Consider the following 21,175-nt stretch of genomic DNA (forward strand, 5'->3'; position numbering starts at 1 on the left):
TTATTTATGTTTTATTGTATTATGGGATCTAAATCTACATGTTCGCAAATGCAGTTCTGGTTTGAATGTCAGGTTTCTAGGGATTCCCTGATGAATTTAAAGGAGCCCAAATCCATAGCCAGCAGAATGAACATAATATGCAAAATACCCTGCAAGGATTGCAAAAACATTGTATTGGACAAACTGCAGGAAACTCGCCACCAGGATACATGAGCATGAACTAGCCACCAAATGACATGACCAACTGTCACTGGTATCCATACACACAGATGAAGAGGGACACCAGTTTGACTAGGACAGTACATCCATACTGGGAGAGACCAAACAAAAAGATGTGCAGGAATTCCTAAATGCCTGGCATTCAAACTGAAACTCTATTAACGAATATATAGATTTGGACCCCATTTACCAATGTCTCAGAAACAGAACTGGAAATACCATCCACCACAACAAACCAAGACAAAAATATCAAGCAGGACAGAACACCAACACTTCACCAGAGGCTCACTGATTTTACCTAGGATGGTGATAAAATGTCTGAGAACAAACCCACCAGCTAAGCCTGCCAAAAGACAACCTGATGTAAACCTATGCCAGACAAGTACAAAGTCTCTGCTGACAAGTACAAGTGGCAGCGGTACACAATGTAGATCCAGCAAGATTGGTTAAGTTTGCTTCTTGGGTTGGACAACAGCTGCTGTTTCCTTCAGATGTTCCCAGAAGGACAAAGCCTTTCTGTGTCACAAATATTTGCTCTCATCTGACCAGTCAAGAGATATAGAGTTTTTTTGTCTGCAACTGATATGGGAGTGGAATACATTGAATTTGGTGTTAGAAGGACAATCGATTGGTGGTCACCTCCACACACCATCATCAGTGCCCAGCCACCTCTAGAGGAACTAATAATTCTACAATTTCAAGACATTGTCGCTATTTTCTGGCAACACAAAATTACAAACAACAGGGAGGGCAAGTACATAACAAAATGGACGTATCACAGAACAGTATATATAGCACAAGACAGCTCACCAGTTCAAGTGAGTCAATAGACTGCTCATGAGCTTTAAAAATATAGGTCATGCTCACTAGAGGAGCAATGGTAAGTGGACATTTCAATAGTTCAAAACTGGGTGGATTCGAGTGGGTAATTAGTAAAACTGGCTGTTAAATCACTAGGGGAAAGTGAGGTCTGCAGATGCTGGAGATCAGAGCTGAAAATGTGTTGCTGGAAAAGCGCAGCAGGTCAGGCAGCATCCAGGGAAGGGCTTATGCCTGAAACGTTGATTCTCCTGTTCCCTGGATGCTGCCTGACCTGCTGCGCTTTTCCAGCAACACATTTTCATCTGTTAAATCACTAGCAAAAGCATAAAGTCCAAATATTTTTCTCACAACAGATTTAACACTATGAAATAGTGAAGGGAAAATTGATAGGATGACACCAGAATCTCCAGTGAGCTCTACAAGATAAATCAAGCCACTCAAAAACAGCAGTCCAGTAGAATTTAATAAGACTACCTACTTCATTACACAGGAAATGGCATTGACTGGGATATAAGTAGTTCAAATTTACTGTACTATACAAATGAAGTGTAAGCTCAAATAGCTGACAACATATCAGCTGGGCAGAATTCTAATCAGGGCTCTGCAAGGGTCTATGCCACTTACAATGTTTACTTATTGATTGGTCTCCCACATGATATCAGTTTTTCTAATAGGTTCTCTTCCTCTGAAATGTGTCTCTGCTTCTGATTAACACTGCTCTGAATGGCTTTCATTCTTTCTTTCAAAATAGTCATGATTGCCTCACCTTTCCCTCATTGTCTCCCGTCTTATGGTTTCCATAAGTTAACAATTTTAGTAAAATTAGGTAACAATTACTCAAGCAAGGTAATTAAGCATTTGTCATCTGCCAAAATGCATACATATCCAAAAAAAACTTAGTTCACATGGATTTGAAGGCTGGGTTGAGAAGGGAGCAACAGCTGGCAAAGATCAAATTTTACAGCTAGGAGATCTTGAGATGCAGACTCAGACTGGAAACGAGTGCCCTTCTGGATTGAGGAAAATTGATATATTCAGGTGGTTTAACTTTTGTTTTACTCAAGTTTCATTACAAAATAATACTTGTTGAAATGTACCCTTATTCATCTCAGGTCCCACCATCAATCTGCTTGATCAAAAGTGATAATCTAGTTGAATATTGATGGAAGAGCCGACTTTTATATAGCGCTGTTCATTACTTCAAGACGTTTCAAAAGATTTACAGGCAATGAAGTACTGGAGTGTATTTTCATTGTAAAATGGACAACCCAACAACCTATTTGTGTACAGCACAGTTCCACAATTAACTTTTTAAAAATTGTGATGGTTAAAGGATAAAACAATAACTAAGAAATTGTACAGAATTCCCTACTCTTCAAATAGCATTACATTATCTTATAAATCCATTGAAAGGGATGCAGATTTTAGTTTGTTTGTGTTAGTGAAACCTAAATTTGGAACAACCAGTTAAATACCACATTGTCAGCACCACGATGAAGCAAGAACTAAAGTACTTTATAGTGAACATGAAATGTGCATTTGGTGAATGACCATTGTTTGGCATTCAAAAAAAGTTGTTGGCTGATTACTGACCACTAACAAACTCTCGCTGATAAAAGTTAACAAAGCTATTAGCGTACAAGAATGCGTACTTAAGGGAGAAGATGAATCAACACAAATAAACCTTGACCTTGTAACAATTTGTATATGGCTATATTTAACAGCAGAATGAATATATTGGAACTCCCAAATTCAAAATGACACTTGTACACCAAGGAGAAATTGAAAAGTGACAATTATGAGCTTGAAAGGAAGCTAAGCAAAATGGAACTTGCTTCCAACTCAGGAAAGAATCTGGAAAGGGAAATTAACAGCAGATTGAAATGCCAAGGAACTGCATCATACAAGTATGACAAAGTGTATACTAAAACTGCAGAATTTAACCATCATACACCCAGTTGGATGTAATGTCACAATTTTTGCTGTATTTATTACCTAACTCTAGGTATGCAGAACCAGAAGAACAATTCAAAGTGTATTAAACAAGGCTCCTAGGAATTCTCCCTCCTTCCACTCACCATTTTGACAGGTGCAGTGTAGAACTAACTTCAGTCAAATTGATTAACAAACCCTTTCACAGGTGGATAACGACTGAGTATAAATATCGTGTGGCATTTTTCTTTCCCTTTTCACATGTTTATCCCATGATGAGAAAGAACGTGTCAGCAGACATGCAATTAAAAGCAGCAGCCTCATTAAGAGAGAAAAAATGTGCAATTGTAGCAAATACAGACATTAAAAAGACAAATTGCTTAATTGACATCACATAAAAATATTAAATGACAAGAGCTGCACAAATTGGTTTTCATTTCTAAGACAAGATTTATCAGATGTACTTGTGCAACATAGTTTTACATTGTATTGACTGTTTAACCATTGCCAAAACTGAAGAGTGGAATAAAAAGGTTTTCAAATTATAATCAGAGGTTGACCAATATTTCTTCCATATTAAAAAAAATCAGTTTCAATAAATGTTAGACTATGGTAGCTAAATAGTCTTTGACTTCTGCTGGAGTGAGTCTTCGAAATCCTGCTTCATCACAAATTCCAACCTCTATATTGTCTTCTGTCATCTGGCCTTCAAAGCTTTCCTGTTTTGGAGAAAAAAAAAGAATCACTCCAATCAGTATCATTCATTTATACAAAAAAAATCCAGATAATTCAATATTTGTACAACAAATGTGACATCTGACCTTTAGTGTTAAGATTGCTGTATGAATGGCATCTTCAAGTTCTAAGTCTTCGTTGTACCTACAAACACAAAGAAACTTATTTCCTCCTGAAATAATTTCTTTCACTATGTCTAGAGCTTAAAACAGGAATTTATGAAAATCTCACAGCAAGTTTCTACATATTACTCAATTAAACATTAAACCAGAAGAGAATCCAAAATGAAATGCATTTACCATTTGGAAATACTCAAACAAAATCTCAATGTAAAATGTGTACAAAATTCTGAGAACAGGACAACTGGGCCTGGGACAAAATGGAAAATATTTGCTTTAAATGACCCTGTTCATCAAAATCTTAGAAATTTCTGCCCATTATGAACACCACATCTACAATATTGTTACATCTGGTATGCAGGAAAATATAGTACCATACCACCATTAGGGCATTTCTACCTCTTTTCAAGGAAGGTTTTCCCATTTACATAATTCTTTCCCATGGCTGTTGCTTTCCATGCAAAATAAGCACCCTATTGGAAAAAGAAAAGAATAAAAGTTTAGTGAAAGGATCATACTCTGATTGGCAAGAAAATAAAAAAAAAGTAGCACACCTCATCCAGTTAGCAATAAGGAATACGAAAACAAATTCCAATCTAACTCTCCTGAAAATAAACTAAGCAATACTTTTAAAGGGCAAACCAAAGAAAATGTTGAGTAGAAGCAGAAACTGCATCAGCAAATTTCAGTGCAACAAAAACTCCAGCCATTTTAAAAGCAACTTCATGTTTGCTTTAGTAAGAGCAATTGGATGCCACAATGTGTACTGGACGTCTAAGGCATCTTTCTACATCAATTTTACGGATTCTGCTTGTTACAACTGTTGTACACAACAGAAGTTCCACTGCTGCTTCATAGTGTACATTATTGTCAAGTACATTACTGAGCTGTTGAATTATGAACAATTGAATTCTGGAAAATTTAAAGCTGATAATAATTGAATTTGTTTTGCTGCACCTGAATCGTACGCATCTGCAAAGCAATGGCTTCAGTGTAGATCACAGACTTAATTTTGTTGGGAAGGAGAGTAACACATCATTGCATGTTGTAATAACATCGCCCTAAATGGCCATTGGCTTTAAGTATATTTATGATGGTTATGAATTGGTTATAGCCCAAATTCAGTCATAGCCTTCCTGGCCAAAAAAATGGCCAATGTTGCATTGCATAATTGCTCAGTTAGACATTTTTTTCTTCCCCCAAGCCTGGATTTTATTTTGACTTTTAAATTGCTGAACTTTCAGTACCAAGGTCAATATATCTGAGACTTTGGTGAATGAGGGGACTAGCAATCTATTTCCTTATCTATTATAATTTACATTTGAAAGAAAACAAGCCAACTAATGGAGAACAAAATAGAATGAAATATAATCAAAAATAAAAACAGAAAGTGGTGGAAGTATGTTGCAGGAGGTTTACAGGGTATTTGAAGAAAAGGAAATTCACCCAAGGAGCTGTGGGCGTCTGAAACTTACTCGCCAAATGTATAATAGAGGTGAGAACCCACAGACATTTAATTATTAGATGAGCACTTGAAACGTCACAGCAAACAAGGTTATTGGACAGATCCAAGACAATGGAATTAGAATAGATAGATATGGGAGGCCAGCATGGACACAATGGGCCAAAAGGCCTCTTTCCATACTGTAAAACCTAAACTTTTCAGGATTTTGAAGCAGTGACAGAAACGATGCTATGATTTGTGTCTAGAAAGAGAACTTACAGGTAATGGTATTCCGTTGAACCTGGGAGCCTAGATTTTCTGAGGCTGTAAATTTATGGCTTGGTAAGGTGCTGCTGAAAAGACCATGGTGATTTGTTGCAGTGCATATTGTAGATGGCACACACGATGCATCTGTGGTAGCAGGAGTGCAAATCATTCTGCTGCTTTCTCTTCGATGTTGAGCTTAGAACGTTCTTCAATCTATCATTATTCAGACAAGTGGATAGTATTCCACTGAACTCCTCCTAATTTTCATCCAAGGTGAACAGGCTTTCAAGATTCAGGAGGGGTATTTCTCACCAGAGCTCGCAGTCTGAGCTACTTTTGTACAATTTCTATTTTGTCAAACATCACATCAGTGCCATTATGGTTAGACACATCAGAAGTCTTTTGAGCAAAAAACATTTTCTAGATGAAAAATATTAATGCCATGGAAAATAAAATCTCTTACTGCTAATAGGTTGAACACAGCCAGGCAGACAGTTTTCTTTTAATCTTTCCTAATAATGTATATTATTTCAAACCCAGAACAGCAATCATACTTGTAAAATTGCAGATTTCTTTAATTTCTAACAACATCTCTTTGGCTTCTCTTGAAGAGGAAATCTTGTGTTGAGAATCAATGTCTATGATCAAAAGCAGGTAATGCCTAATAGACTTGTTGTGCAAGAGCTAGGCTTTGGACAGGAAATGTGGAAACTGATGTTTATTCTATAGATGTACAATAAATCCTTGTAAATGCTTTCGTGCCAACTTTAACATATGGGTATCAGCTTGTTAAACATGGCAGAGGATTAATATCATCCCCCCTGAAGAGATTGATAAGAAAAGCAGAAGTAATCCCAGTTTCTAACAGATGCAAAGTTCCTAGTGGCCTTTTAAAGTGAAATTTCCAAGTCATGATGAAGAACCACAAAATATGGTTATCCACTGGTGTGTTAAAGTTGGAGCCATATGAGCAGCGGAAGAGTAAGTTGGAGATGTGGACTCAGGTCACTTCAACTCAAAAGCAGCAAAATATAGGCTTGCCCTCATCCTTACCAGGAAGGAGTAAAAATTAGAAAAAGTTTTTTTGGAACTGGATATCAAAAGAGCATTACAGATTCCAACATCGAACAACAGTAAGCATCTCCACGATTGGAGACTGTTGCGGTTAATAAGACTGAAGCTAGGATGATAGAGGTACTCAGTTATAGAACAAGAAAAAATTTAGAATATGTTAGAATGCTGACAAAAGATTTCATCAAGCACTGACAAAGAGATGGAGCTGTACGGTATAGGTCCTACCATGTGGGGCCTACAAGGGCAAGGACAGGTTGGTATCTGAAGGCTTTGAGGAACACTTGAGGAATAGAGATTACACTACACTCTATTTTACTGGGAGATTAATTTTGAAACAAAAACAAACTGCTGGAAAAGCTCAGCATGTCTGGCAGCATCTGTGGAGAGAAATCCAGAGTTAACGTTTCAAGGTTCAGTGATCTTTCTTCAGAATTGGCACTTTTGAATGACTTTTCAGCCACTGTAATAATGTTTTCTTGCAAGTGGAATTCTATAGATATCAAAGCATCAGGGTAACGTGCTTGAGGGGGAAGTAACAATGTGGCTGAGCACATTGATTAAAAATGTCAAGAGCTGGTGTTTAATCCCACTTGCTATAACATGTCCAAATAAGTTGATTTGAAAAAAAAAGTTGTGCGCTTCTTGTAATGGGTTAATTGGGTGGACTGTAAATTTGTTGTTGGGTTTATTTATTTAAAAAAGGGATTGAGTTCTTCCCCAGTAAGAGTTTGTTTCTGGACAAGGAGATGGTTAAGAAGGGAAAAGTGGAAACTGGCATTTGTGCTAAACAATAGATTTATAATAAAATTCATGTAAATCCCTGGAAGCCTTTTGATGCCAAATTCAACATCTGGATATTGTTCTGTTTAACAAAAAGTTGAATTAGTACTGGCCAGCCTTGTTTAATTTATTGGTGTCAGAGTGAAACTAACTGAGATGAAAATGTGCTGTTTTGAATGTTTATCCTGATCACCAGGATCTTATTTCTATCGGAACAATTCAAGAACCTGGGCCACAATTGCACTTGATTAAATGCACCTTCAGTGCAGTAAAACATAATCACCCACAGGGTACTAGGCAATCTTTACTTTCTGTTGTGGTTCTGTTCGCCGAGCTCTAAATTTTTGTTGCAAACGTTTTGTCCCCTGTCTAGGTGACATCCTCAGTGCTTGAGAGCCTCCTGTGAAGCGCTTCTGTGGTGTTTCCTCCGGCATTTATAGTGGCCTGTCCCTGCCGCTTCCGGTTGTCAGTTTCAGCTGTCCGCTGTAGTGGCCGGTATATTGGGTCCAGGTCTATGTGTTTGTTGATGGAGTTTGTGGATAAGTGCCATGCTTCTAGGAATTCCCTGGCTGCTCTTTGTTTGGCTTGCCCTATAATAGTAGTGTTGTCCCATCGAATTCATGTTGCTTGTCGTCTGCGTGTGTCGCTACTAAGGATAACTGGTCGTGGCGTTTCGTGGCTAGTTGATGTTCATGGATGCGGATTGTTAGCTGTCTTCCTGTTTGTCCTATATAGTGTTTTGTGCAGTCCTTGCATGGGATTTTGTACACCACATTAATTTTGCTCATGCTGGGCATCGGGTCCTTCGTTCTGGAAATCTTTACTTTCAATTTCTTATCAATTATAGAGCAATTCCAGCTCCACATTTTTGTCTTTTATTTATTAAAATTAGATGATTTTTATAAACTGTACCAAAATCAAGATTGGCAGAGATTTGGAGCATATGGTCTCCAGAAAGCAAATACAGGGAAAACGAGAACAACTTGGGAATTAGACCTCAAAACTTCCGTCCTAAGTACTTACAGATGGATCTGATTGGAACAAATATGGTCGGTCCTCATCCCAGCCAGCAATCAGCAGTGAGACGCCAAACGGACGAACACCACTGAAACAAAACAAAAGAATGAGTTCTAATCCTTACCTTGCTGGGATATCCTGTAGTCAATATAACCAATACATTCTGAAAGATCAAAGTTGCAAAGTTATAAAAATGAATCGCTCTCTAACAAGGTAAAACTATTAAAGACAGGCATTTATGTTGACCTCTCAATTCTCAGAACAGTCCATATTTAATGAATTATTTCGTTTAAATTCTGAACTTGTGTATATTTAGTGACATTTCCTGTGACAAATTTCTGTATTTGCAGTTTACAAGGTTGTGAATGTGCACTTCATATATTTTTGGATCTGAATCTCTTAAAGGCTAAAACAAAAGGTAAGGCATTAAGTTTATCCTTAAATTAATCTTTGTATCAAGCACTTAAGAGGATTCTGTATCCTTGCCCTGCCATTTAATTACAAACCCAAACAGTTGACTGAACCTGAACTGCAGATCCAGTCGCAACAAAATGCAAAAATGACTTCAGTGCAGGGCAACTCACCTTAAATGTTCCTCTCAGTAAATGTGACAACGAATTTATGTTAATAGCCCATGTTGAGAATATGAAGGTAGCGATAACTTACCCAGACTGTGTATATTCCTGCATGACAGAGGCCACTCTCTGTACAAGCTGGGCTGTAGGGATGGGTTCTTGATACACAAGGTAGTACTGCTGTGCCAACTTTCGGGCTCGGCGAATCAATACCCTATGACAAATATAGAGCAAAGCACTGTGAATATGGCTTCATTAAATGCTCACATTTCTATCCAAACCCTATCATAATTCATATTTTCATACTACTATTCAGTAAATAACCTTCAGGTGCCTTCTCTCCCATTCGGCCCCATCACAACACTACTCACTCGTGTGTCTATGATTCCACTCTGCATTGATGAATATCATCTAGACTGCAGGACTTAGTGGACAAAAACTCCAGTTATTACAATTAAATGAATCTCAATCATATTTTCTTACAAGAATGCTTTTTTTCCCTTCCTATTTCTCCCTATAACAAGCAAAGCTCAGGGTCTCTTACACTGTCTAGTACCTCAAAATATTCTACATTCCTCTTATGTTGGCATTGACTTCAAGATTAAAATTCCAAGTTTTTCAACACCGAACCATTACCTCCTCATACAATAGCATTTCTTGTTTTTACGTTTCAGCTGACTGCGTTGTACAGTAACAAAGTTATCAGTATTTCACATAAACGAATGATATTGAACCAAATAATCTAACAAGTAAGACATTAATAATTCAAATTTATAAAAATATGATATTTGTTCAGTGTTTTCAGAGGGCAGATATTCCAGTCCATTCTCACAAAAAGTCATCTGGTTCACCAACATCCCTTAAGGAAGAAAATCTGCCCTCCTGAGGCAGTCTATCTTAAATGAGAATCCAGATTCACAAAGATTTGGTTGACTCTTAACTGCATTTTGAAATGGTCTAGCAAGCAATTAGTGATGGGCAACGAATGCTGGCCCAGCTAGTGACACCCACATAACAAATTTTAAAATAACTTTTATGTTACTGAAAACACATATATAAGCATATTTACTCTTGCTACATTCATTCACAGGGACCCATTTTCTCAAAACAAAAGGAATATTTTAAACCTTTTTAAAAGCTTGCTCCTTCCCTGAATCAGCCAAGATCTTAGGGAGCCAGTAATTCCCCACGGCTTCCTCAATGGCAATGTCTTGGCCAGAGTTACCTTGCAAATTAATCAACAAATATTTTCGCGTAGTAAATTGCTGTGATCATTTGAAATTTGGCATTCTTGTGTTTGTCATATTTAACAACTGAAAATAGTCAACATATCTGTGTTTTCTGCCGTACTTTTAAGTACACAGGATTAAATATTCAATTTCAGTCATCTGAGTTTTCGGTCGATAGTACTGCCACACTGATAGAACTATTGCGTTTTAGTAAGCGATCAAGAGCCACCTGTTCACTCTATTCCTATCCACTTGAGAATCTGCTAACTCTAAAATAGTAACTAGCTTTTCATACCAGCTTACCAGTTCAGATCGCAAAAGTGTTAGTTTCAAACATATAGATTTTTTTTTTAAAAAAGTATTCAACTGATTCCATTCCAAAAGCTTTTTCCCTTAATGTGTGCATGCAGGGAAAATAGCTTTAAGACTTATTGTCTCACCAAAAGGACTCCATGCAACTCAGTGATTAAACTTGTTAAATTCTGCAGATGTAAATTCATTATTGTCTTCCTCTAATAACAGCATCATGGCGCTGTAGGTTATTATCCCAGTGGCTCTGAAATGTTTGACTCAGAGGAATGGAAAAACCAGTCTGAAGCTGAGGAATCTTAAATTTCTTGGCAATTATTGTAAACACCAAGAATAAGTAAGTTCATACATTTGTTTCACCTACCTATAGTCAGGTCCCATTCCACTATACACCATTCCTATGTGTTTTGTGATTGGTTCCACTTTGTGTACACTCTGTTCATCATAAAGAATGGATTTCTGTTTCTTCTCTGTTGCCAAAACAACACCATTGGAAGCTAGGTTTTAAAGAAATATGTAATAATTTAGAGACAACACAAGTAGATGCATACACATTTCACCTATCCGTTTATGATGTGCTAATTTTATTTAGCACTGAAGCGTACCTGCATTTTCCAAATAATAAATTGTGTCGCATTTATCGCTTCTTGGGTTCAGAATACCACAAAGCACTACAGATAATTTACTCAAATTGCAGACTCTGAATTTAATTATCTGATGTCTTGCATGATAGCAAAATGGATTAATTTCAGCATCCCACCTAAGTAATGCATTGAATGGCAACAAAATTCTCTTACAAAATGCAGGGCTGATGAATCAGGAACTGAAACACTCTTAAAAGAAACCATATCAGAAAAGTTGGTTGATGAACAACTGCAGACTTTTAAAAACAGTTCACAACAACAACAAAGATATTTCCCAGTCAGGAAGGAGGATTCTAGGAAGGGCTTAAGCCAACCATGGTTAACTGAGGATGATAAGGACGATATCAAATCTAAAGAAAAATACGGCAAAGAATAGTGGTAAATCAGAGACTGGAAAAGTTTTAAAAACCAACAAAAGATGAACAAAAAAAAAAGAGGGAGAAAATAAATTGTGACGGTAAACTAGAAAGAAACAGAAAAATAAATAGTAAGAGATTCTTTAGATACATAAAAAGGAAGAACAGGCAAGAGTGAATATTGGCCCCTTAGAGAATGAAGCTGCGGAAACAATAATGGGGATTCAGGCAATGGTAGAAGAGAGGAACAAATATTTTGAACTAGTTTTCATGGTAAAGGATACTAATAGCATTCTAAAATTCCTACATAATTAAAGGGCTAGCGGTGAGCATGGGAGAGGAAATAGACAAAGTAACTATCACCAGAGAAAACGGAAATGGGCAAAAGGCTGATTAGGAACTTGGAGTTGAGATGTACCCGAGAATTTCAAAGGATGCATCTGTGGAGATAGTGGATCTACTAGTAGTAATTTTCCAAAAATCCTTAGGTATTGGACAAGTATCAGAAAATTGGAAAACTGTAACGTCCTTATTCAAGAAGACAGGAAAAAAAAGGGAACTGCTAGCCAGTTAGCTTAACATCCATCATTAGAAAAGTGCTTATGAATATTGTAAAAAATTTGACAGCATAGCATTTAGAAATAGAAAACATACTCAGCAGAGTCAGCATGACTTCATGAAGGAGAAATCATGCCTGACTAATTTAGTACAGTTCTTTAAGGAGCGAGGTAACAAGCATGGGTGATAAGGAGGAAACAGATGTAGTATATTTGGATTTCCAAAAAGACTCACTCAATAAGCTACCACATGTAACACTTCTTAAGAGCCTATAGTGTGAGAGGTAGTATACTGGCATGGATAGAGGATTGGCTAATTAATAGAAGCGAGTGTGTGTTCATGGAAAAGAACAGCAGGTCAGGCAGCATCTGAGGAGCAGGAAAATCGACGTTTCAGGCATAAGTCCTTCATTAGGCTTATGCCCGAAACACTGATTCTTCTGCTCCTCGGATGCTGTCTGACCTGCTGCGCTTTTCCAGCAACACACTCTCGACTCTGATCTCCAGCAACTGCAGCCCTCACTCTCTCCTAATTAATAGAAGCCACAGAGTTGGGGTAAAGGGAGCATTTTCAGGATGGCAACTAATAACTAGTGGAGTGCCACAGAGATGAGTGATAGAGCCTCATTTATTTACAACATATATTAATGGCTTGGCTGAGGGAAGTGAATGCACCACCAAGTGTGTAGATGGTGCAAAAACAAGTGGCAAGGGACGTAGTGAAGAGACAAGTCATCTACAGAGGCATATAGACAGATTAAGTGAGTGGGCAAAACCCTTGCAGATGGAAGATAATATGGAAAATTGTTACGGTGTGCACTTTGGCAGGAAAAATAGAAGAGCCAATATTTTTTACGTGTGAAAAGACCGCAGAAAGCTGCAGTATGGGAATTTGGGGGTCCTATTGCATGAATCTCAAAAAACGTACAGCAGGTAATGGGGAAGGCAAATGTGTTTATTTCAAAAAGAATTTTGAATAAAAACAAAGATCTTGCTAAAACTATACTAGTCAGACCAAGGTAGAATACTGTGAAGTCTTGGTCCCCTTATCTCAACAAAGATATAATGCAATCAGAGGCAGTTCAATGAAGTTGATTCGGGACATGGAGGGATATACTTATGTAAGGAAACTGGGCTTGTAACTCATTGGATTTAGGAGGAGAGGAGACTAAGGATTTTTGGAGGCGGGGGGGGGGGGGGGGGGGTGGAATCTTGTCGGGGTAGATGCCAAGAAGTTATTTCTCCCTGTGGGACAGTCTAGGACCAGAGGGCATAATCTCAGTAAAGAGTCACTCATCTGAGACAGAAATGCAGAGGAATTTGTTTTCCTCAGAGCCAGTAAATATGTGGAATTTTTTCCTAACTACAGAAGGCTATTGAGGCTGGGTAATTAAGTATATTGAAGGTTGACAATAGGCGGGTTTTTTTAAAATCAAGGACTAAGGGGGAAAAGGAAGAAAATGGAGCTGAGGGTTATCAGATCATCCATAATCACAGTAAAGCAATCTCAGTGGGCGAAATAGCTGACTTCTGCCCTAGCATCTCATGATCTCAAGACAATATATTACTTCATTGCTCAGTCAATGTTATAAAGAGTTAGCCTGGCAAAGAATTTGAACCCACAACTGTTTGACTCAGAGGAGACAGCATCAGCAAGGGGCAATCATTTAACAAATGAGGATTTGTTCCATCGATGGCAGTGACAATCAGTGACTTCAGACAAGGGCCCCACATCAAGCAGGTGCACATTTCCACACAAATTAAAAGTTCACAGAATAGAAAATAAATTTTTTTCCAGCATTTCTGTGCTGACTGGAAACGAGGTCTCCTGGCTAACAAAACCAAAAATTGTAGGAAAAGCTCAGCAAGTCTTGCTGTATCTTTGGAGAGAAATCAGTAAATGTTTTGGGTCCAATGACCCTTCCTCAAAAATTCAAGCTAATCCCACTTTCCTGCTTTTAGTACATAGATTACAGTTTATAGCACATCAAGTACATATGAACGTACTTGTTAAATACAATGAGGAGTGCTAACTCTGCCAACCTTGCAAGCAGTAAGTTCCAAATTGCCACTATGCTTCAGATGAAAGGAACACTTCATTCCCCTTTAATCCTTCTATTAATTACTTTTAATCTATAACTTTCAAGATAAAATAGTTTCTTCTTATCTGCTGTAGCATGGCCACATTTTATACATCTTTATTAAAACTTGTCAGCTTCCTCCATTCCACAGCAAATCTAATATTTCTAGTATTAAATTCGATAATAAGACAGAATTAGCAACATCTACTAACACTCTCACCTCTATTATAATTTAATGACCAGAATTGTACATAATGCAGCAATTCTGACTGAACTAGTTTCATGCTGCTCTCGCAAAACCCTGTGTGTTCTTATATGATTTGCCTCAATTATATGTCTTAATTACTTTACCATGGAATTACTACAGCACAAGAGGCTACCTTTCAGTCTGTCATATCTCCATTGGTTATCTGCTAGCCCAATTCACCCAAATTCATTCCCCTTCCATTTCACCCTATCTCTGAAGATTTCCTTTCCGATAATTCTCTTTTGAAAGCGCCAAATGAATTGGCCTTCCCTAAACTTTTATGCAAGGCATTCAGGTGATCAAATACAACAGCAGCAAAATTTTACTGCAGCTGAATTGAGCCTTGGTGAGACCACATTTAGAATAGTATGTACGATTTTGCTCTCCTTGTTTGAAAAAGGATATATGTATGTTAGAAGCAATTCAGAGAAGATTACTCCTGGGATAAAGGGCTTATCTGATAAGAAGAGGTTGAACAATTTGCACCTTTAACCACTGGAGTTCAGAAGAACAAATGATAATCATATTGAGACAAAATCCTCAGAGGACTGTCCAGACTAAATGCAGAAAGGGCATTTGTCCACGTGATAAATTAAAACAAAGAACTGAATCAAAAGTTTAAAACTGAGAGGTCTTCCAATGAAGACAGATGCGAGGGGAACTTTTCTCGAGAAGACTAGGAACAGAAGCAGGCCATTCAGTTCAGAGTCCCCATTCTTCATTCAATAAAAATCAGGACTGAACTGATAATTCTCAACTCCACTGTTCTGTCTTTCTGCCATAACTCGATTTCCTTACTGATTAAAAACCTGTAAATCTCTGCCTTAAATATTCTTAATGGCCCAGCCTTGACAACGCTCTTTTGTAAAGAATCACAATTATCTTCTAGGATAAAATCCTCATCTGTACTAAATGGGCAACCTCATACTCTGAGATTATGCCCTCTGATCCACGACACTCTGATAAAAGGAAACTTCTTTGCATTTACCTGGTCAGTACCTTATTGACCACCTTTTGGAAGTCCACATCACATCTTTCGATTCTCCTTCAACTACTTTCTCAAAGAATTCTGACAAGGCATGATTGATTCCAGCCTCGGGCTATGGTCTTTATGTGGAGTTTGCACATTCTCCACGTGTCTGCGTGGGTTTCCTCCAGGTGCTCTGGTTTCCTCCCATAGTCCAAAGATGTGCAGGTCAGGTGAACTGGCCATGCTAAATTGCCCACAGTGTTAGGTGCATTAGTCAGAGGGAAATGGGTCTGGGTGTGTTACTCTTCGGAGGGTCGGTGCGGACTTGTTGGGCAGAAGGGCCTGTTTCCACACTGTAGGGAATCTAATCTACCCCTTCATGAAGTCCTGCTGAGTCTGCTTGATTACATTATGTATTTCTAAACGTTCTGTTCTTTGATTCTTTATAGTAAACTAATATTTTCCCATGTTTCTGTGCAGCATGACTATGACAGATGTGAAGCTAATGGGTCAATAATTACCCATCTTTGTCTCACACCCTTATTCAACAGCGATGTTACTTTGACTGTTTTTCAATCTTCTAGGACATTTCCAGGACATCATAAGTTCATTGACAAGTCACACGCCACCCCAAGGTGGAGATACATATCCGTTTCCATCCTAGTCATTCTCTATCTATGGCACTATACGACAACACCTTGATCAGATGAATTGCAATGTTTAAAGATGCCAACCCATCACCAAAATCACAAGGGCTACTAACAAAGTGCAATAAGTGACAGTTACGTCAGCAATGTGCTTAGCTAACTTCTGATACAAGACATTATAAACAAAACTTGGCAAAGAAAATTTCTTTGCACAGCTGGTCAGCCTTGAAGAAGTTAAAAGAGCATAGTGGTTGTACTATTGTCCATACCTTTGATTCCCACTGCTGGAGCTCCTGCTGCTACAGCTGCCAAGGCATATTCAATCTGGACGAGTTTGCCTGAAGGGCTGCAAAATAAGATACAAAACAGTACATATGAAACTGAAATGTAGGGCACTTCTGATGGATAATTTTCCTTCTAGACTTTTCAATTCAATTTTGTAATTGTTATACTGAAACACCAAAAACAGATTCAGTTTATAGATCATAGAATCTCTACAGTGTGAAAGCAGGCCATTCAGCCCATCAAGTCCACACTGATCCTGTGAAGAGCATCCCACCCAGATGCACATCCCTACCCTATCTCCGTAACGCTACATTTCCCTATTGTTAATCCAGCTAGCCTACACATCCCTGTATACTATGGGCAATTTAGCATGGCCAACCCACCTAACCTGCGCATCTGTGGACTGTGGGAGAATACTGAAGCACCTGGAAGAAACCCACACAGACATGAGGAGAATGTACAAACTCCACGCAGACAGTCACCTGAGGGTGGAATTGAACCTGGGTCCCTTGCACTATGAGGCAGCAGTGCTAACCACTAAGCTACCCTAGTAGCTTTATAAGCTTTCAGGGAGGTGTAGCAGAGATTTTATACTAAAATGAGGAAACAGAGTCTTGTCACCCCCCCCCCCCATTAAAAATTAGCTGAGCCAGTTAGAAGTTCTTTCTTTTTGAATCCTAATTTTAATAAAAATGCAGCTTCAGCGTCATCCTCTGACATCAAATGATGAAAATTCAATACAACTGTTATCATTAGCTTCAAAGAAAATTGCAGACATGAAGCAATTCTGGATTGTTTCCTGCTTTACCTTATTCAAGGCTTTCTTTATCTTGAGCCTTTCTGCAGAGCACAAGAACGACTGCAAAATGAACAACGTAACCACATTGGATTTTGCAGTGCAAACCTCTAATACCATAACCAGAATAAATATCTATTAATAAAGTCAATACCACTGCCCAGGTATACACAGAGGCATAACATTCAGCTTTCTTTCAACAATGTCTGCTACTCTGTTTAAACCTCACAAGGTTGCAGCATTATGGACAGCAAGGATCTTTCCAAACCATCTCTGTCAATTTTCTTGGTAAATTAAGTGAGAATCGGTAGTTTATTGAACCTCACATCACCACCTTCTAGTTACAGGGACTGAATAGTGACCAGGATCCATTCCATTCTAATTCACAAATACTGGAATCAATGAGAAGGCTACAGCTATGCTTACGACATGGAGTAAATCATCCCCCCCGCAACGCCATGGTAATCTGTGAAAATTCGAGGGGTAAAGAACTATCTCAAATCTCACCATTTAAAGTAAAAATGAACAACTTTTTTTCAAGTCTAACAGAGGATATGAACTAACAACTATTTACAACTCATTTATCTAATCCTATCTATTTCCTTCTCCTCTACAATACTGGTCCAATAAAACTCCCGATTAAGATTTATTGAAAAATACAAATTTCAAAACCAGCCAGCTGTTGAATGTTTTCTTTGTATCTTCTTTAAATGCAGGGTTACAGGCATGGGAGGATGGGTTGGTGTGAACTTGATGGCTGAATGGCCTGCTTGGAGAAAGTGACGACTGCAGAGTCGGAGAGTGTGGTGCTGGAAAAGCACAACCAGTTTAGGCAGCACCCAAGGAGCAGAAGAGTCGACATTTCAGGCATAAGTCCTTCATCAGGAATGAGGCTTGTGAATGGTCTGCTTCCACACTGTAAGGATTCTAAGATTCTGTGCAAACACACAGATTCAGTTTCACTAGTAATGATAAAACCTGAGCCCCTTCACCCCTCTCAATATAATCCCAGGCATTTCAAGTTTCACCCACCAGCAGCCACAAGCACTAGCATGAAACAACTGTCAGGATACCTTTCACTCAGGCTTTGCAATTCACCTCCAAACCAAAGTGACATAATACAGCATCTTGAGCCACCACAATATTAACCACTTCTGTTCATATAACAAAGCTTCTCAAGATGATTCACAAGGCAGTTACAGATCGTAAGACTAAAGATTCTGGCAACCATAGGAAAATCAGGCAAGTCCCCAAGAACACAAAGTATGAACTGAGAGTTAGAACTATAGGAGAGTACAACATTATGTGGGGAAAAAAACAATGCAAAAATATGTAGGAGATAATCAAAGGAATCTAAAATTATTTTAATAAAATGTGAGATATAAAATACTACTGATTAATAACAGATTGTCCTAAAAAGCCTCATTAATGTCCTTCAAGAAAGGAAAGCTGTCATGCAACTCCAGATATGAAATAATGTATTTGCCTCCTACTTATCTTCTGAAATACTTTAAACAAGCTACTCAGTTGTAGAGAGCCACTAGAGAAATCATACGATAAAACCAGACAACTGCCTGGTATCAACCTGGGTACAAGGCGGCACATTCTACCTCTTCAAAGTTCACCAACTAACACATTGGAACATCATGCTAAAATTGCAAAAGTTGACCCATGGATTAGTCAAACAACAACTTGACAATCATGTTCAGTGAATCCTAACCGACAACCATTGGTCAAGGGCCCTCTGTCATCATGCTAAGACACTCCCAGGCCCACTGGCAGCTTAGACCCACCAGGGACTGCGAAACTGTTGGAAGGAAGAGGTTCTGAGAATACTTGATATTGATTTTGGACTTCATAAACTCCAAAAGCATCAGACTGAATACAGGCAAGGAAAGTTCCTGATCACCATCTACCAGGTGCTGCTCCTGGCCCAAGGCAAGTTATCCCTCTATTGTGGGTCCTGTCACTTACCAGCCTTCCTCAACTAATAAATTAGTACTCCTCCATATTGAAGGTCACTTGAAAGAAGCACTGAGGATAACCAGACATTTAATACATTAGGGATGGGGGACTTCAATACCCAGCACTTAATGCGACTTTGTTGTGATAATACAGGCCAAGCCTCAATGGACTGCTTGAAGTGATCAGCCTGTAATACAGAAAATTGCCCAGTGATGTCAAACCCACAAAAAAGGCAAAAAAAAACAAATTTGTCTGATCAAAGCAGTGGAAGGAATGTTGACAGCACTTAGTCAGTTCAGCTCAAATTCAGTCCGGCCCCACTCAGCTCTGGATCTTATTACTGACTTAGTTTGAATATGGATAAAAGAACTAAAAACTAGAGATGAAGTGAGACTGACTATCCTTGACATCGAGACTATATTTAATAAAGTTCAACATCAAAGAGCATGAGAAAAATTGAATTAACAGCAAATCAGGGTGGAAACATACCTAGCACAAAGGAAGATTATAGCTGTTGGAGATCAATCAGCTCATTTCCAAGACATTGCTGCAGGAGTTGATCAATGTCATGCTCCACACCTGACCATCTTGAATCATTTAAACAATGACCTCCCCTTCTTTATGTCAGAGTGAAATGTTTGCTAGTGACTGCTGTGTTCAGTACGATTTACAACTCATGAAATACAGAAGCATTTCATCTCCATATGCAGCAAGGCCTAGACAACATTCTTACTTGAAGCATACAAGTTCAGGCAAAGATCACCCCCAACAAAAGATAGAATCAACCTAAACAAACACAGAATTCACAGTTCTGAACAAAAGTTATACTGGACTCTAAATGTTAACTGTCTCTCTTTCCACTGAAACTGCCGAACTGCTAAGTTCCTCCAGCATTCGTTGGTTGTTTCAGGGTAACTGTAGTTTCAGGAACCTATAATTAGTCAAGAGAAACTATAAATGTATAATTGCAAGATCCCATGTTCAGCATGCTGTATTTGCAATTAAAATTAAAACTGTACTTTAGGTGAACCATCATTCCTCACACAATCATCCACAGCCTTTATTCATGAGATCTAATCATTGCCATCCAAAAGCATTGCCATTGTTGAATTCCCCACAATATCTAAATTACCTAATACTGTGGCTACAAGTGCAGGTCAGAGACTGGGAATACTGCAGCGAGCAACTCACTTACTGACTCCCCAAAACCTGTCCATCTTGACTCAAGTCAGGAGTTTGATGAATTACTCAGATGAGTGTGTGGAATATTACAATTATCCGTGTACAGTTTTTCCTCCTATTTATTACAGGTAACTGATGCCACAGCGACCCGCAGCACGACTTCTTTTTTTTAAACTCTTGACTGAAGACACACATAACTACTAGGTCAAGGTGATGAAACTTTTCTGCTTTCCGTTATGCAGGTTCAGCAAAACGTTTCAGCATTATCTCCCCTTTCCTCATCAACTTTAATCAAGCATTACTCCTGTCCATAATGAGCCAATAGGACCAACAAACCGAGTGCTTCCAGCACAATCTCCAGACCGAAAGCGAAACCGAATGCGTACGCGGTTCGCTCCTGGACCTGGGGCCAACCTCCTCCAACATTATCGAGGAAAAAACTCGAACCCGCAGAGGTAATAGTCCAGGAAGATGCTGCAGCAGCGGCCCGCGGGCCTCCTGCTCACAGCGGCCGGGGAACTGCAACCGTGACTCTGCAAACTTGCAGCGCCTGCAGCTAGCCTCAAGCTTGACAATGTTGAAGGTCAGATAAAAGCAGCTATCCTCACACGGAGGGGATTCCTTCGCCCAATGAGGGAGTATCGAACGACGGTTTGGTCGCCCAGTTTACCTGAACGTGGTGAGGGAGAAGCTGTACCCCCGGTCCGCCATCTTTCTGCCGCTCACACTTTGGAATGCTGGGAGTGGAAGGGTTACTCGAAACTATGTCATATCCGCTAACCTTTGGTGGAATACGGACTGCTAACTATAATATCCGGCATGCACAGCGCAGGAGTCCGACCGTCAGTCGCATGCAAGGGATTCTGGGAACTGTAGTGTTTTTAAAGAAAAGATGGACAGTCAGCTCGAGCGTTCGGCCGCGG

General features: G+C 38.9%; 1 protein-coding gene across 1 annotated transcript; it reads right to left on the reverse strand.

Moving 5' to 3' along the window:
- Positions 1–2,275: 2,275 nt before the first annotated feature.
- On the reverse strand, positions 2,276–21,000 carry LOC122564407 (proteasome subunit alpha type-2). The gene is made up of 8 exons (XM_043719220.2): positions 20,923–21,000; positions 16,294–16,370; positions 10,887–11,019; positions 9,076–9,198; positions 8,416–8,497; positions 4,227–4,300; positions 3,795–3,852; positions 2,276–3,692 (listed from the first exon to the last, which is right to left on the reverse strand). The coding sequence occupies exons 1-8, from the start codon at positions 20,961–20,963 to the stop codon at positions 3,576–3,578; spliced, it is 705 nt and encodes a 234-aa protein (XP_043575155.1). The 5' UTR covers positions 20,964–21,000; the 3' UTR covers positions 2,276–3,575.
- Between the last annotated feature and the right edge of the window lie 175 nt (positions 21,001–21,175).

This window comes from Chiloscyllium plagiosum, unplaced genomic scaffold, assembly GCF_037043375.1.
Source record: "Chiloscyllium plagiosum isolate Xiang-an unplaced genomic scaffold, Cpla_swu_hap1 HiC_scaffold_34, whole genome shotgun sequence".
Classification (NCBI taxonomy): domain Eukaryota; kingdom Metazoa; phylum Chordata; class Chondrichthyes; order Orectolobiformes; family Hemiscylliidae; genus Chiloscyllium; species Chiloscyllium plagiosum.

What these genes read in the sequence shown, in the direction of transcription:
- LOC122564407 (XM_043719220.2), bottom strand. Translation starts at nt 20,963, where the DNA reads ATGGCGGACCGGGGGTACAGCTTCTCCCTCACCACGTTCAG. An exon ending in TTCTCCCTCACCACGTTCAG is followed by an intron (nt 16,371 to 20,922) that starts GTAAACTGGGCG and finishes CTTATTTTGCAG; the next exon opens with CCCTTCAGGCAAACTCGTCC. An exon ending in TGTTCCAATCAGATCCATCT is followed by an intron (nt 4,301 to 8,415) that starts GTAAGTACTTAG and finishes TTTTTCCAATAG; the next exon opens with GGTGCTTATTTTGCATGGAA.